We start from the raw sequence: 12,951 nt of genomic DNA on the forward strand, positions 1-12,951 counted from the left end.
GGGCCATTTTTTCTTCGGTAGGGGATACAAAATTGTTATCCCCGAGGAGGGTCAGCCGTCTGTTGCCCTCCACCGGGCCACACCCGCGTGTATATGCGGCATTTGGAGTATGGGCTCGGTTTAGTTGAATGAGCACGTTATGGCCATTATTAGAGCCATGAACGTTGCCGTTGCACAACTGCACCCGTTGGCTATGAGGACCATAATCGGCTTTGTCCGGCTCTGTCTCTTCAAGGGAGAGGCCCCAACGGTGAATTTATTCCGCGGCTTCACCATCTCAAACCATTTTCTCGGCGCGTCGGATGGTACGGCGTGGAGATGGAGCCGGGTTACGTCTCTCGCTCACAACAAACTTTCTTCTTGCAAGGATCGCAAGGCGGTGGGTGTACGTTAAGGTCTTGGGATGACTATCCGCCGCCTCGCTTTTTCCAAGACCGAGTTAACTTGCGGTGTGAGACTCGGGAGGAGCACGATAGATGGGTTTCCGGAAGAAGCTCAAAATGGATGCTAGCGTGTCTATCTCCAAGAGGATGAGAAACGCAATGAGGCTCTTTGAGGTGGACAAGAGTGGGTACCGAAAGATGGATTCCCCAACGCAGATCATCCTTCGGATGAGCCGCTCACCGCCATGTCGGCCTCATACCGACCCTAGCACGGGGTGAGTGGGGTCGGTGTGAGGCCCATCGCCGTTCTTAATGCTCTTGCTCCTCGAATTCCGGTTTATTTCCTCTACTTAACTCTTGCTTTGTTTCTTTCGCACCACTTTGGAAAGGGCTTGTCCGAGGATATTCTCCGAGAAATGGGATCGCACAAAGATGGAACCGTTGCCAACTTGCATCCCAAGGCTCAAACCCACGACCGTAGGAAGTCGCCGAGTGATCTTATGGAGCAGCGGGTGAAGGGCTTGAGCGTGGAGGAGGCTCGGCGAAGGTTGTTAGCGGCGTTGTGCGTCGGACGACGCGAAAACAATGTCTTCGGCGGCGAGGGCGTCGACGCTGGGGCAACTCCCACCCCCTCCTAAAAAGGAGACGGTGGAGGTTGTTGATATTCCTTCCGAGGGGGACTCCGATGCGGAGGAATCTCCCCTTATCCGAAAGAGGAAGGAGGTAGCTTCTACCGTTGGCAAGGAAGTGCCTCCGTCGGCCAAGAAGGCGAAGCACGGTACCTATTCATTCCGTGGCTTAAATTTAGCCGTCATTGGGTGCTCCCGATGACGAGCTTCCCGGCATGTCGATATACGTTGATACCGACGTCTTTATTAAATTTTTGTAGGCCAGCCGCAGCGGCTTCCGCTCTCGTTAGGCGGCGGGCGGAGGGGACCTCTGCGCAGTTGGTGATCAAGGCGTCACCGTCAACCCTTCATCCCGAAGGCTTCCTCCTCCCGGTAGCCCGCAGTTGGGGGTCGATTGTTACCACCGTCCCTTCATCCCGAAGGCTTCGTCTCCCGACTTATAGAGGAAGGCACGAAGGCCGATTAGGGGAGCTTGCAAGGTGGAACGTGGTTACTGTTTGCTCGTCTCACGGAGCAGGAGAAGGCCGTGGCTCGAGCTGTTCATGAGCGTAATGCCGCTAAGCAGGTGGCTGCGTCGGCAAAGCTAGGTCTCCTCAATGAGCGGAAGCTTAGGGGAGATGCTGAGAAGGCGCTCTTGGCTGAGAGAAAACTCGGGAGGACGCAGAAAAAGAGGTCCTTCTTGAGAAAGCCAAGGCCGAGGCTGCGGCAAGGAGGCCGCGAAGTCTTTGGAGAAGTGTAACCATGTTCAAGGGCGTGCCGACCTCTATCTCCAAAGCAGAGAACGAATCCGAGGGCCTGTTTAAGGCCCAGGCGGAGGTGGTTCGGGGCAAAGAGGCCATCATCAAGCAGAAGGAGGCGGACATTGAGATGCTCCAAACTGTCATGCTCCCCAATCTGTGCGCTGAATTCCGGGACTTGGCCGAAGGAGCTGCTAGGGAAGTGATCGAGGAGCTTTTCCCTCTTGATGGTTCCTTTCCGTGGGGTAGATATGACAAGCTGCTTGATGACAAGCTCGAGGCTAAAGAGAACGCCATGGTGGAGAAGGCCAAGGAGGCGGTGAAGGCAAAGATTGAGAAGGAGGCGGCCGCGGAGAAAGCAGCTCTTGCTGAGAGGGCTAAGGCGGCTAAGGAGGAAGCTGAGAGAATGAGGGCGGCTGATGACGCCGAGGCCAAAGCTGAGGCTGCTAGGAAAGCCGCTGGGTTGCCTATTGAAGAAGATGCGGCTACCGCTACTGATGGTAAGCAGCACCAGGCAGAGGTTGCTTGATGAGAACAAGTTTACAGATCAGACTTGATTGTTCGGGGCCGATCATTAAGCCCTTCCTCCCCGCCATTTTTTGGTGCTTCAAATGACATAATTGTAGCTTTTGCTTTTCTCGTATTTTGTATCCTTTGGTAGGTTGTTATCTCCATTCTTTTCGCCTGTAAACTGTTATTATAAATAAGAGTTCGTTTCTTTTGCCTTCGGCATGGCCGAGGTCTTTTCTCGTTTTTGTCTGAGTTGCCCTTTTATGTTATTAGTTGAGCGTCTCTTCTTGTTTGAACCTTGGCTTGGCCGAGGCGCTTTAGAGTGTGCATCTCAACTGTTAACGCTTTTAAGGCATTTTGATTTGTTTATCAATCATACGGCGCCGCGATCGTCGCGGTGTCGCTTCGATGGAGATCGCTAGCTCTTGTCGGTACGACATGAAGAGTCGGCGTCGGATAGCGTGTTACGCGGCGTCTACCACTTTAAGTGATCGCCAAGCGTCTACTATTTGGGGTGACGCCACAAAGACTACATTTCTTCATGGGGAACACCGCTCTTGTCTATGACAAAGGTGAGGTCAAGCGTCCGGATAGCGTGTTACGCGGCGTCTACCACTTTAAGTGATCGCCAAGCGCCTACTATTTGGGGTGATCGCCACGCGCTACATTTTTTCATAACGATCGCCGCTCTTGTCGAATCGACAGATGAGACGGCGTCGGCTTCAATAACGACGCCGCTCTTGTCGAATCGACAGATGAGACGGCGTCGCTTATTAACGATCGCCGCTCTTGTCGAATCGACAGTATGAGACGGCGTCGCTTCAATAACGACGCCGCTCTTGTCGAATCGACAGATATGAGACGGCGTCGGCTTAATAACGACGCCGCTCTTGTCGAATCGACAGATGAGACGGCGTCGGCTTGCATTAACGACGCCGCTCTTGTCGAATCGACAGATGAGACGGCGTCGGCTTCAATAACGATCGCCGCTCTTGTCGAATCGACAGTATGAGACGGCTTTGCCATTAACGACGCCGCTCTTGTCGAATCGACAAGATGAGACGGCGTCGCTTCTTTTAACGATCGCCGCTCTTGTCGAATCGACAAAGATGAGACGGGCGTCGGCTCAGAACGATCGCCGCTCTTGTCGAATCGACAAAGATGAGACGGCGTCGGCTTTTAACGATCGCCGCTCTTGTCGAATCGACAAGATGAGACGGCGTCGGCCTTTTAACGATCGCGCTTCTTGTCGAATCGACAGTATGAGACGGCGTTAGCTTCAGACGATCGCCGCTCTTGTCGAATCGACAGATGAGACGGTCGGCTTCTTTTTAACGATCGCTCTTGTCGAATCGACAGATGAGACGGCGTCGCTTTTTACTCGTACCAGTGATTTGTGGGGAAAATGGACATCTTCACGGGGACTTGGTCGATTTTACATTTGATATTAACATGCGTCGGGATGCCCACAAATGTTTTGGGCACCTCCGCGCTATACAAGGTCTGTCGGTTTCCTAATGCCTTATCTAGAGGCGCTGTTCCTGTCACCCGTCGGTTGCATCCATAAGGTCGCCCTTCGGTTGTGAGGATGAGCTTTTCCCCTTCTCTGACTGCTTCGCCACTTTGAGGGATTGCATGTTGCATCCTCTAGCAGATATCTGGATGTTGACCACCTCGTCCTTCTCGTCTTTGGAGACGAGCTTATGCGCTTCCCCCCGGTCCGAGACATACATTAGTGTCAGGGCTCGGATGGACATCACTGCGTCGGCATCGCTCAGAGTAACTCGGCCTATTAGGACGTTGTAGGCGGATGAGCCGTTGATGACGACGAACTCGGCTAGGACATTCTTGGCCGCATTCCCCTCGCCGAACATCACCGGTAGTTTGATTGAACCCGGGGGTACCAGCCAGCCGGAGAAGTCAGATAGTGGATGGGCGCGGGCTCAAGTCCTTGATTCTCGGTAGAGGTCTGCGAAGCACTCCTGAACATGATGTTCGTGTAGGCGCCCGTGTCTATCGGACATCTCTTCACTAGGTGGTTGGATATTTCCAAGTTGACTACGAGTGGGTCGTTTGTGAGGGGCGATGACTCCCTCGTAGTCCTTCCCTCCAATAGTCATATCGGGAACGCTGGAGGCGGCGGTCGCTGCGTTGGGCACAAAGTTGATAGCCTGATACATGACTCGTTCGGTGCCGTTTGTGCCCATGAGCGGACCCACCGTTCTCGTTACCTCCGATTACTACATTGATAACTCCTATCCGTTGAAAAACGGATGTCTTATCTAAGCGCCGGCGTCGCCTCTTGGCCTTTGGCCACATACTTGTCGAGCTCCCCTTCCTGGATTAGCTCTTCAATGGCATTCTTCGATGCTCTTGGCGATTTGTCGATGAGGTGGCCGGCGCAACCGTGGTACTCGCAGATCGGTTTGAGTCACCGTCTCCTTTTGGCTTGGGAGGCCGTTCCCACTTCCGGCCCTCGTTTGCGCTCGGGCGAAGACCTTGGCGCCGTCGACGTAGGGGGTTTATCATGGTAATGCCTTTGGTAAAACATTCCCGAACTCCCCGGCGCCCGTCGGGCCCTGTTTCTTGGCGGATCTATCAGACCGTGACCTATTATTGTCACGGCGTTTATCATCGGATCGTGACCTGTTATTGTCACGGCGCCTCTCATCCGGACTATCATCCCGTGGCTTTTCCTCTCGAGGGCTCGGCCTCGTTGGGCCTACCAGTCTTGTGGTAATCTTCCACCTTGATGGCCTGGTCGGCCATCTTCCTCGCGCGTCTAGGCCCCAGGCCCCGTGCTTGATGAGCTCGTCTTTTAAGTTTCCCTTTGGGAGGCCCTTCATCGGTCTGAGCCGCGGGATTGATTTCCCGAATCTGCTGGACCTTGCCGTCGAACCTCTTCATATAGCTCCGTAGAGATTCGTCCTCCTCCTGTTTGATAGTTAGGAGGTCCGCGTCTCCACGACCGTCCTCTTGTTGCAAGAGTCTTTGGGCTAAGAAGGCGTCCTTTAGGTCGGCGAAACAAAGATACCGAACCGTCGGAAGCCCTTGTACCGATTTTGAGCCATCCCATGCAGTCGTTGGGAAGACTCGGCACCACTCCTCATCAGTTGCTCCCATACCGACATGTAAGACTCGAAAGCCTCGGCGTGGTCGGTCGGGTCATTGTCTCCTTTATATGTGAACGCCGCAACTTCGACTTGGTTGGCACGGCGGTGTCTAAGACATAATCACCGAGGGGTTTGTTTGACCACGTGTCGGATGACACGTGGCGACCGACTCCTCGCGTTCCTAGTCCGGCTTCTCTCCTCGTAGCGGGAAGGACTTCTTCTCCGGCTCGGCTTCTTCTCCGCTCTCCGAGTCGGGCTTCGTTCCCCCGGGTGTGCCTCGTCGGTGTTGCGGCGGCGATGTCCTCTCCCGAGTACGAGAAGGACTTACGTTTACCACGACCACTTTGGGCTCCTCCGGCGTCTTGGTAGGGTCCGCTTCTCCCGGTGCTCCGTTCGGGTTTCTTGGAGTCACGCTCGGGCCCCGGTCTCTGGACGGCTTCCGCCACTCGTGTCGGCGTGCCCTATGTGAGTGGTGTACTCCCAATCGGGTCCAGGAGTGTCTTCGATTTTGCTATGTCAACCACCGTCCCATGATGGTGACCTGGTTGGCTGGCGGCGGCGTGTCCGATGTTATCGGCATTCCGAATTCCGGTTGGACTACTCCGCCGGTGGAGGGTTATATTACTCCAGAATGATGAAATGTATCATCTTGGTGTAGCTCGGTTTCGTCGGTCACGACTACTTGTTGTTTCGACATCTTAGCTTTTTGGGTGGGTTTTTTGTGTTTTTGTTTTTGTTGTTTGGGAATGAATGTGACTAGCTTCTAGTTTGCCTTCCCCACGCGATCGGCGCCAATTGTTCCGGTTTAATTCCAGAGCGGTGTTTGTTACCACTCGTAGCTAACGAGAATGATGTCCTTGCTTGAATCCTCCTTGCGGTCTCCGAAACGATGAACAAGGCGAGGGCTCGGCTTTGGCCGAGCGTACTCACTCCGACGCTCAAGTCAGTAAACTTAGAGAGAAGTTGTTGTAACTTGGCTAAGAGTGTATTGTAGAGAGATAAGCAAGATATTACCAGATGAATAGTGGTTATTAGGTCAATTTATGGATCCTTTCCTCAATAAAGGTTGAGGAGTATTTATAGGCTTTCGCCTTTTGTCACGTAGTGGCCAAGTGGCTATCAGGTGAAAAGACTGTTATACCCTCGGCCGATGGACCCGTGGCGAGCTCGCCGAGGGTCTTGGATATGAGTACGCGGATTTGTGTCCCGGCTGCTGGTTGTCCGGCCGAGACCAGGTGACAAATGGGGATTCATCGGCTAGACTGTCTAAGTCGTTGACTTTGCTGTGGATACCCTTGACTTTGCTCAATATGTTGACTTGGTCAGCGGTGCAGAATATGCCCCATCAAAATCAAAAGTTATAAAAGCTCGAAAAAAGTACACATAAGCTCGATTTGTTATAAAATATTATTATATGGATGTCCATATCTTTGAATACTCTAGAATATATTGTCTTATGAAAATTTCTCCCATTATATATATATATATATATATATATATATATATATATATATATATATATATATATATATATATATATATATATATATATATATATATATATATATATATACCCTTCATAATGGAATAATAATACAGTTCTGTCTATCTTTCCTTCTCTCTATAATTTATCTCTAGTCTTTATTTCACAACACGTTATCAGCACGACTCTTAGAAAATGAATTATTAGTCTTAATTTATCCATACTTTATAGTTCATATATTGTTAAGATCTGATAATCGGAAGGTTTATATCAGATCTTATTAGTTTACTCCTCTAAACAAGGTATGTTTCCGCTATACTCTGTAATTGTTTAGTCATATCTAATTAGTCGTGTTTTTCGTAATACTTCATACGTCGTAGAGTCACTTAATCACGTGTATGTGTATCCTCATGTTAACCTATTTGTTCTTGTGCTTAAGTATATATGTTTTGTGAATTTTGTTGCAAAAGTATTCTGCGTTCCCTTATTTGTCATTAATCACTAATGCATGATGAGAATATCATTGAGTTTGGTAAGTGGACTTCTACTCGTCAATTTCAATTGATTAACATTAAAACTTGATAAAAATTTTGGAGTACAAATCTATTAATTTCACGAATCGCATGTCGATTATAAATTGGACTTATTTGAAATTTTAAAATTTTGACAAGATGTGGTCTTGAATTGATATATGCAGGAGTAAAATTATTATAATTCATGCTGTGGACACGGGGGCGCTTGGGAACAAGCGTTTGCATTTATGGAGTCGCCACCAATTTTTATGGGAAATTGGAACCGTTCGAATACCTCGTGTCATGTCAAGACACAAAGTAGTGACATGAACACTAAGAACTCGTTACCCTTAGCATTCTATGCCTAGAATGACTCTCGTGGATGTCAATGAACACGGATGTTCACAGAGATCTGGAGTAAGGAGTGATGATACGTATTAGGAGGTCCTTTTATTGAACACCTAATCCCGCCCGTCTCGATAGAGGCCTCGATAGGGCTGCCGGCTTGCCGGCAGAGAACACTTCTTGCTCAGTTCCTTTACTTAGTTCTTCAATATGCTAGTGCGTGTGCCGGTGGACCGGCTGCCGGGTTGCCAACCGGCAACGAGTCCTTCTTCATTTTTTTCTTCAATTCTTTACTCCAAATTGTCTTAGGCATTGGAGAGTTCCCTGTCGGTGGGCCGCCTGCCGGCCTACCGACAGAAAACCCTTCTTCGACAATTCTACCTTCTCTTCTTCATTCTTACTCATCAAACCGTCTTACTTGCTCCGATTTCTCTTTAACCGCCCCAAATCCTGCAAGAGGGGCACAAAATCATAGACGCGTATATCGGACACAAAATGCAAGATAAGACATACAAGACCGACTCGATAGGAGTCGAAATACATGAAAGTAGAAAGGAAATTCGGTGCAAATAAGTCGTATATCAACTTCCAAAACACACAACAAAAATCTCTTCATCTCTTCTATCTTTCTCCCATATACATTTCTGGGTAAAGTTATTTTTCTCGTCCAATGCTCTCAGTCTTGAGGGGCGTGCCTGAGTGCAGTAGTGTAAATCATTGGGGAACTACCAGTCAATTGCTGATCGCCACCATGGTCATACCGAAAAATAGTTTTCAAGGTAGTGACTCTCTTACCGGAAAATAGTTTTCAAAGAGACTAATATGTGATTATTTCTCCAAATTTCCTTTAGTCTACCTAAACTTATCTTACAACAATTTTGAGGGGAATGCTCCAAAAAATGGAATATACGTGAACATAAGTGCAATATCAATAGTCCAGAAAATAACTATTGATTATATCTTCAAAATGAATATGAGGGCAAACAATCATCTCATAAATGAGAGTCCATCCTCTACAAATCATCGTTATTGACCTACCATCTGCCTCCTCTTCGAAAAAACCACCACCACTTAAGTCTTGGATTTAGGTTATTATTCCGGCAATCCCACCCTTTTGCCAAAACATTTCTACGTAAGTATCTTCTAACACCTCACCAGACATCCTACCACCAATCCCAATGTTCTAGTAATAGTGCTGCATCATTGGTAGTTCATTAGGATAGTTATCTGGTATTAGCAAGGTAAAATACATATAAAATATTCTCATAAATTTTATTTGGCTCCAACACCAATACTTAAACTAGACTACGTTTATCTTCCCACGTTACAACTCTAACGGATTTGGGCAGTTGTAATAATTGGTCAATTTCTTGTTGATAAATGGATTGAATTCACTCGACACACTTTCAAATCCTAAATTACTCGTCGATGAACTAAGCAATATATCAAACACAGCATGATCAGGATCTGCGTAAAAACAAATTTTAATTATACATATGATGCGTAAAATAAACATACTCAATGCAAGCTAAAAAAATAAAAACAGTTAGAATATATTGTACAGACAAAATCATCATTTATTTTTTAAGCGTTTATATTTCTCTCTATATTCTTTCAAAACAATGCTACTCATTCAATCTACATTGATTTATAATTCGTAAATAAAAATATAGAAATTCCTTTTTTGAAAAAACTTCTTTTATATTGAGTTAATTATGTAGTTAACTGTTTTTAATAAAAGAACAATAAAATATAAACAACTGACCGAGACGGATGAAGTATAATAAAAAAGATGAAGAAAAATCAAACACGACAACAACAATAACAATAATCGTGGCAAAACACTAATAAACGTATCAATATTCGTGGCAAAATAATATTATAATTTAACCAAAACTAAATTGTGCTAACAAGTTAATATTCAAAACGCATTCGAATAATAACAGATTAGCTCTTCTCTCCCATGTAACAAGTTTGATGGATCTCGGTAAATTAGTAAGTAAGTCATACTCGTGAGCTATAATCGACCCGTCAAAATTGGAATCCACATCTTCAAAACCAAAGTTTCCAGTCATCTCGTCCTTTAATACGGTAAAAACCTCCGGTTCTGCATAGTTTAAAATATCACGATTTATTGATAAAATACCCATACAAGAACGATGACAAGATTAATAGTCCGTAATATATACCCATCATCATAGCTCTCCTTGATTATTTTAACTTTTAGATAAGAAGCATATAATAACACATACGAATAGGAAATTAAATTCAAAGTCGCTCTTAAATTTAGATAACTTGTATTTGGTTATAAAATGGCAATATGGTAGTGCTGATGGCTTTATTAGCGGCAAAATTGACAAAATAAACGCTGAAATCTTTAACGGTAAAAAGTTGTAAATTTAAGTGGGAAAAAATACGCAAAGTACGAGTCTTTTTATCATAGGAAAAATTGATGAAAACAATCTCACTTTTAAGTTTATTTTCCAAAAATAATCCCATTTTTTAATAATCCATAAATAATCCTACTTTTTATTCCTATCTTCTTCTTCTTTAAAGAATCCAAAAAAACGACTTGTTATTATAGGTAATATACAAGTGACACTATAAAATTTTCTTTCAATTTATTTAATTAAAAAATAGGAGTACTTACCATCATGTTCAATCTGAAACTTCTTTTCAACAATTCCCGTCTTCTTCAATCCTTTCCTTTTTTCTACAACAGGATATAAATAAAATATTAATAGATGCAATTAAATAAATACATAAATAAGATTAAAGAATACGTAAATATGAAAGAATAAAATTTGAATACCTAGTTGCTTGTTAATCCATTCAGCTGAATCCAAACTCGGAGAAGATCCTGACGCTTCTACGGGTTAGAAAATTCCCCAACTAATCATGGGTTAGAAAATTCCCCAACTAATCATGGTAAGGAACAACGTTGCATTCCGTAATTCCGTCCGTTGGAGGCACTAAATTTCGTACAAGGGCATGCAACATTTTGTTTTTGTCCTTTTTCTTAATCACCAAGTAATGAAATTAATGAATCTCATTTAGAATAACTACGTCGTTAGGCATGGTGTTAACATGTTTATCAAATTGCTTCCGTTCCGGTTAATTTAAATTTTCTTTATTTTGTGAGAAAAAAATAAATAAAATGTAAATTATTGACTGAAACGAAGTGAGTACTAAATTTATTGCGATTGAGAAAAAGTGCAATTGTCGGATTTGAATCAAACTTTACCGTTAAAGCCCTCGCTCGCAGAATTGCAGAATTGTCAATTTGGTTATTGCAGAATTATCAAGCCCATCGGTCTAGTAAAATCACAAATTCCAATTCTATAGGTAATTGCAGAATTGTCAATTTGGTTAGCCGTGAGTCAAGTCCAATAGTCGAGTCCGATTTTCGATTATTCAAATCGAGTCAAAAACTTTCAACACTCGACTACTTGAAGGCGTGATAGAGTTGACTCAATATCTACTGATAGTTTTAGACTTTTAGTACAAGCTTGCCTTCCTTGTAGCTTGATTTCATGTTAACCTTTTCAGGTCACGTCAACATCCAATGATGCAACCAAGACATAAAATTAAACCGAAAAATAAAACATAAATTTATTTTGTTTCATACATTATTTGTAATATAGTACTCTCTCTGTCTCGGTTATTTGTTGTCCTTTTTCATATTGAGGTGTCTCAGTGAGTTGTTGTCCTTTCTATTTTAAGAATGAACTTAATGAGCAATTTGATCATTCATACTCAATTTGTTCCACTTGTCATTTAATAATTGGCTCATTTCTCTTTCTTTGGTCTTTGTGCCAAAATCAAAATACAACAAATGACCGGGAGGATGGAGTATGTCTTACTTAAGATGGAGTATCTGTCTTAAATCTTAAGACGGATCAAATACTACAACATGATGGTAATAATAACAAATTTTTCTAAACAACTTGTTATATGATTGGTATGTATTTGACTTGTTTTAAATTTAAAACGAATAATAATGTCCGTTTTAAATGAGAATTTGTTTCTATGTTAGGTTAATCTTGTTACTCGTATATGATATATAAGGTTTTCGTTTTTTTTTGTACTATATTTTAGTAGTACAATCTCTGTATTTTTGTTTTCTTTCCATGCCACCTTTCAAATTTCTTCTCATATAATTTGAGAAATGGAAAGAAAATTAAAAAAATGTAGAGAGTATTTATTACGAGTTCATTCGAAGCCTTTGTATTGATATTGTTAGAATATATTGTATATATTCGTTTATTATGTTCTATGTTTGTAATTATTTGTTACCTAGTTTACACTTCCAATTATGGAAATTAGTCATGTTTAGACTAGGAAATCGTCATTGTAAATGTGTATATATATTTCAAGGATTGTCTCAATAATAATTAAGCAACATATTCCTTTATGGTATCAGCTTCCTAAGTTTATCGATCCAAATCGCTTCCGCATTCTTAGATATTTTCTCCCTCCGACTAAACTCTCTTCCTCTCCGACCTCACGTCATCCTCAAAATGCCTCCCAAGAACACTTATCACCCTGCTCTCGCCGTTACGCAAATTCGCAATCACATCACTGTTACCCTTGGCATGGATAATGACCAATACCCGCTTTGGGTCGCTCTCTTCACGAACCACGCAAAAGCCACACGCGTGCTTCACCATATCTTCGATCCAGAATCCGATAAGCCACCGGTGCCTACCATAGCCGATGCGAAGGAGTTGTGGGATTCTATTGATGCTACGGTCCTTCAACGGATCTATGCGACGGTAAGCACGAAACTTCTTGAAACAATTGTTGAATCGGAGTCTACTGCCATGGAATGTTGGACTCGGGTTCAACGAATTTTTCAAGATAATCAATACAGCCGCGCCGTCGCTCTCGAGCAAGAGTTCTCCGGCACGTCTATGACGGATTTTGCATTCGTCTCAGCATACTGCTAACGTTTGAAGGCACTTGCTGATCAATTGAAGAACGTCGGTTCACCGGTCACCAATAATCGTCTTGTTCTTCAACTTGTCTCCGGTCTCACACCGGCATACCAAGGCGTGGGAACAGTCATTCGACAAGCCAACCCGCTACCTGAATAAGGGGCTCCCATGATTTAAGCATTGGACCTAACAGTCATCGAGTTCCAATGCCAGATGAATATTATCTCAATAAAAAATTTAAGATGAATATTATCTTAATAAAAAATTTAAGTTGACCTGGGTTACTTTACGATAATAAATAT

The 12,951-nt window shown here is 44.1% G+C and overlaps 1 protein-coding gene across 1 annotated transcript; it reads left to right on the plus strand.

The window, feature by feature from the left end:
• Positions 1-12,232: 12,232 nt before the first annotated feature.
• On the plus strand, positions 12,233-12,661 carry LOC141608492 (uncharacterized). The gene has a single exon (XM_074427838.1). It carries the CDS (start codon positions 12,233-12,235, stop codon positions 12,659-12,661), a length of 429 nt encoding a protein of 142 aa, XP_074283939.1.
• Positions 12,662-12,951: the final 290 nt, after the last annotated feature.

This window comes from Silene latifolia, chromosome 10 (genome assembly GCF_048544455.1).
Source record: "Silene latifolia isolate original U9 population chromosome 10, ASM4854445v1, whole genome shotgun sequence".
Lineage (NCBI taxonomy): Eukaryota > Viridiplantae > Streptophyta > Magnoliopsida > Caryophyllales > Caryophyllaceae > Silene > Silene latifolia.

Bases quoted from the DNA above. Each gene is read 5' to 3' on its own strand.
- LOC141608492 (XM_074427838.1), top strand. From the start codon at position 12,233: ATGCCTCCCAAGAACACTTATCACCCTGCTCTCGCCGTTACGCAAATT.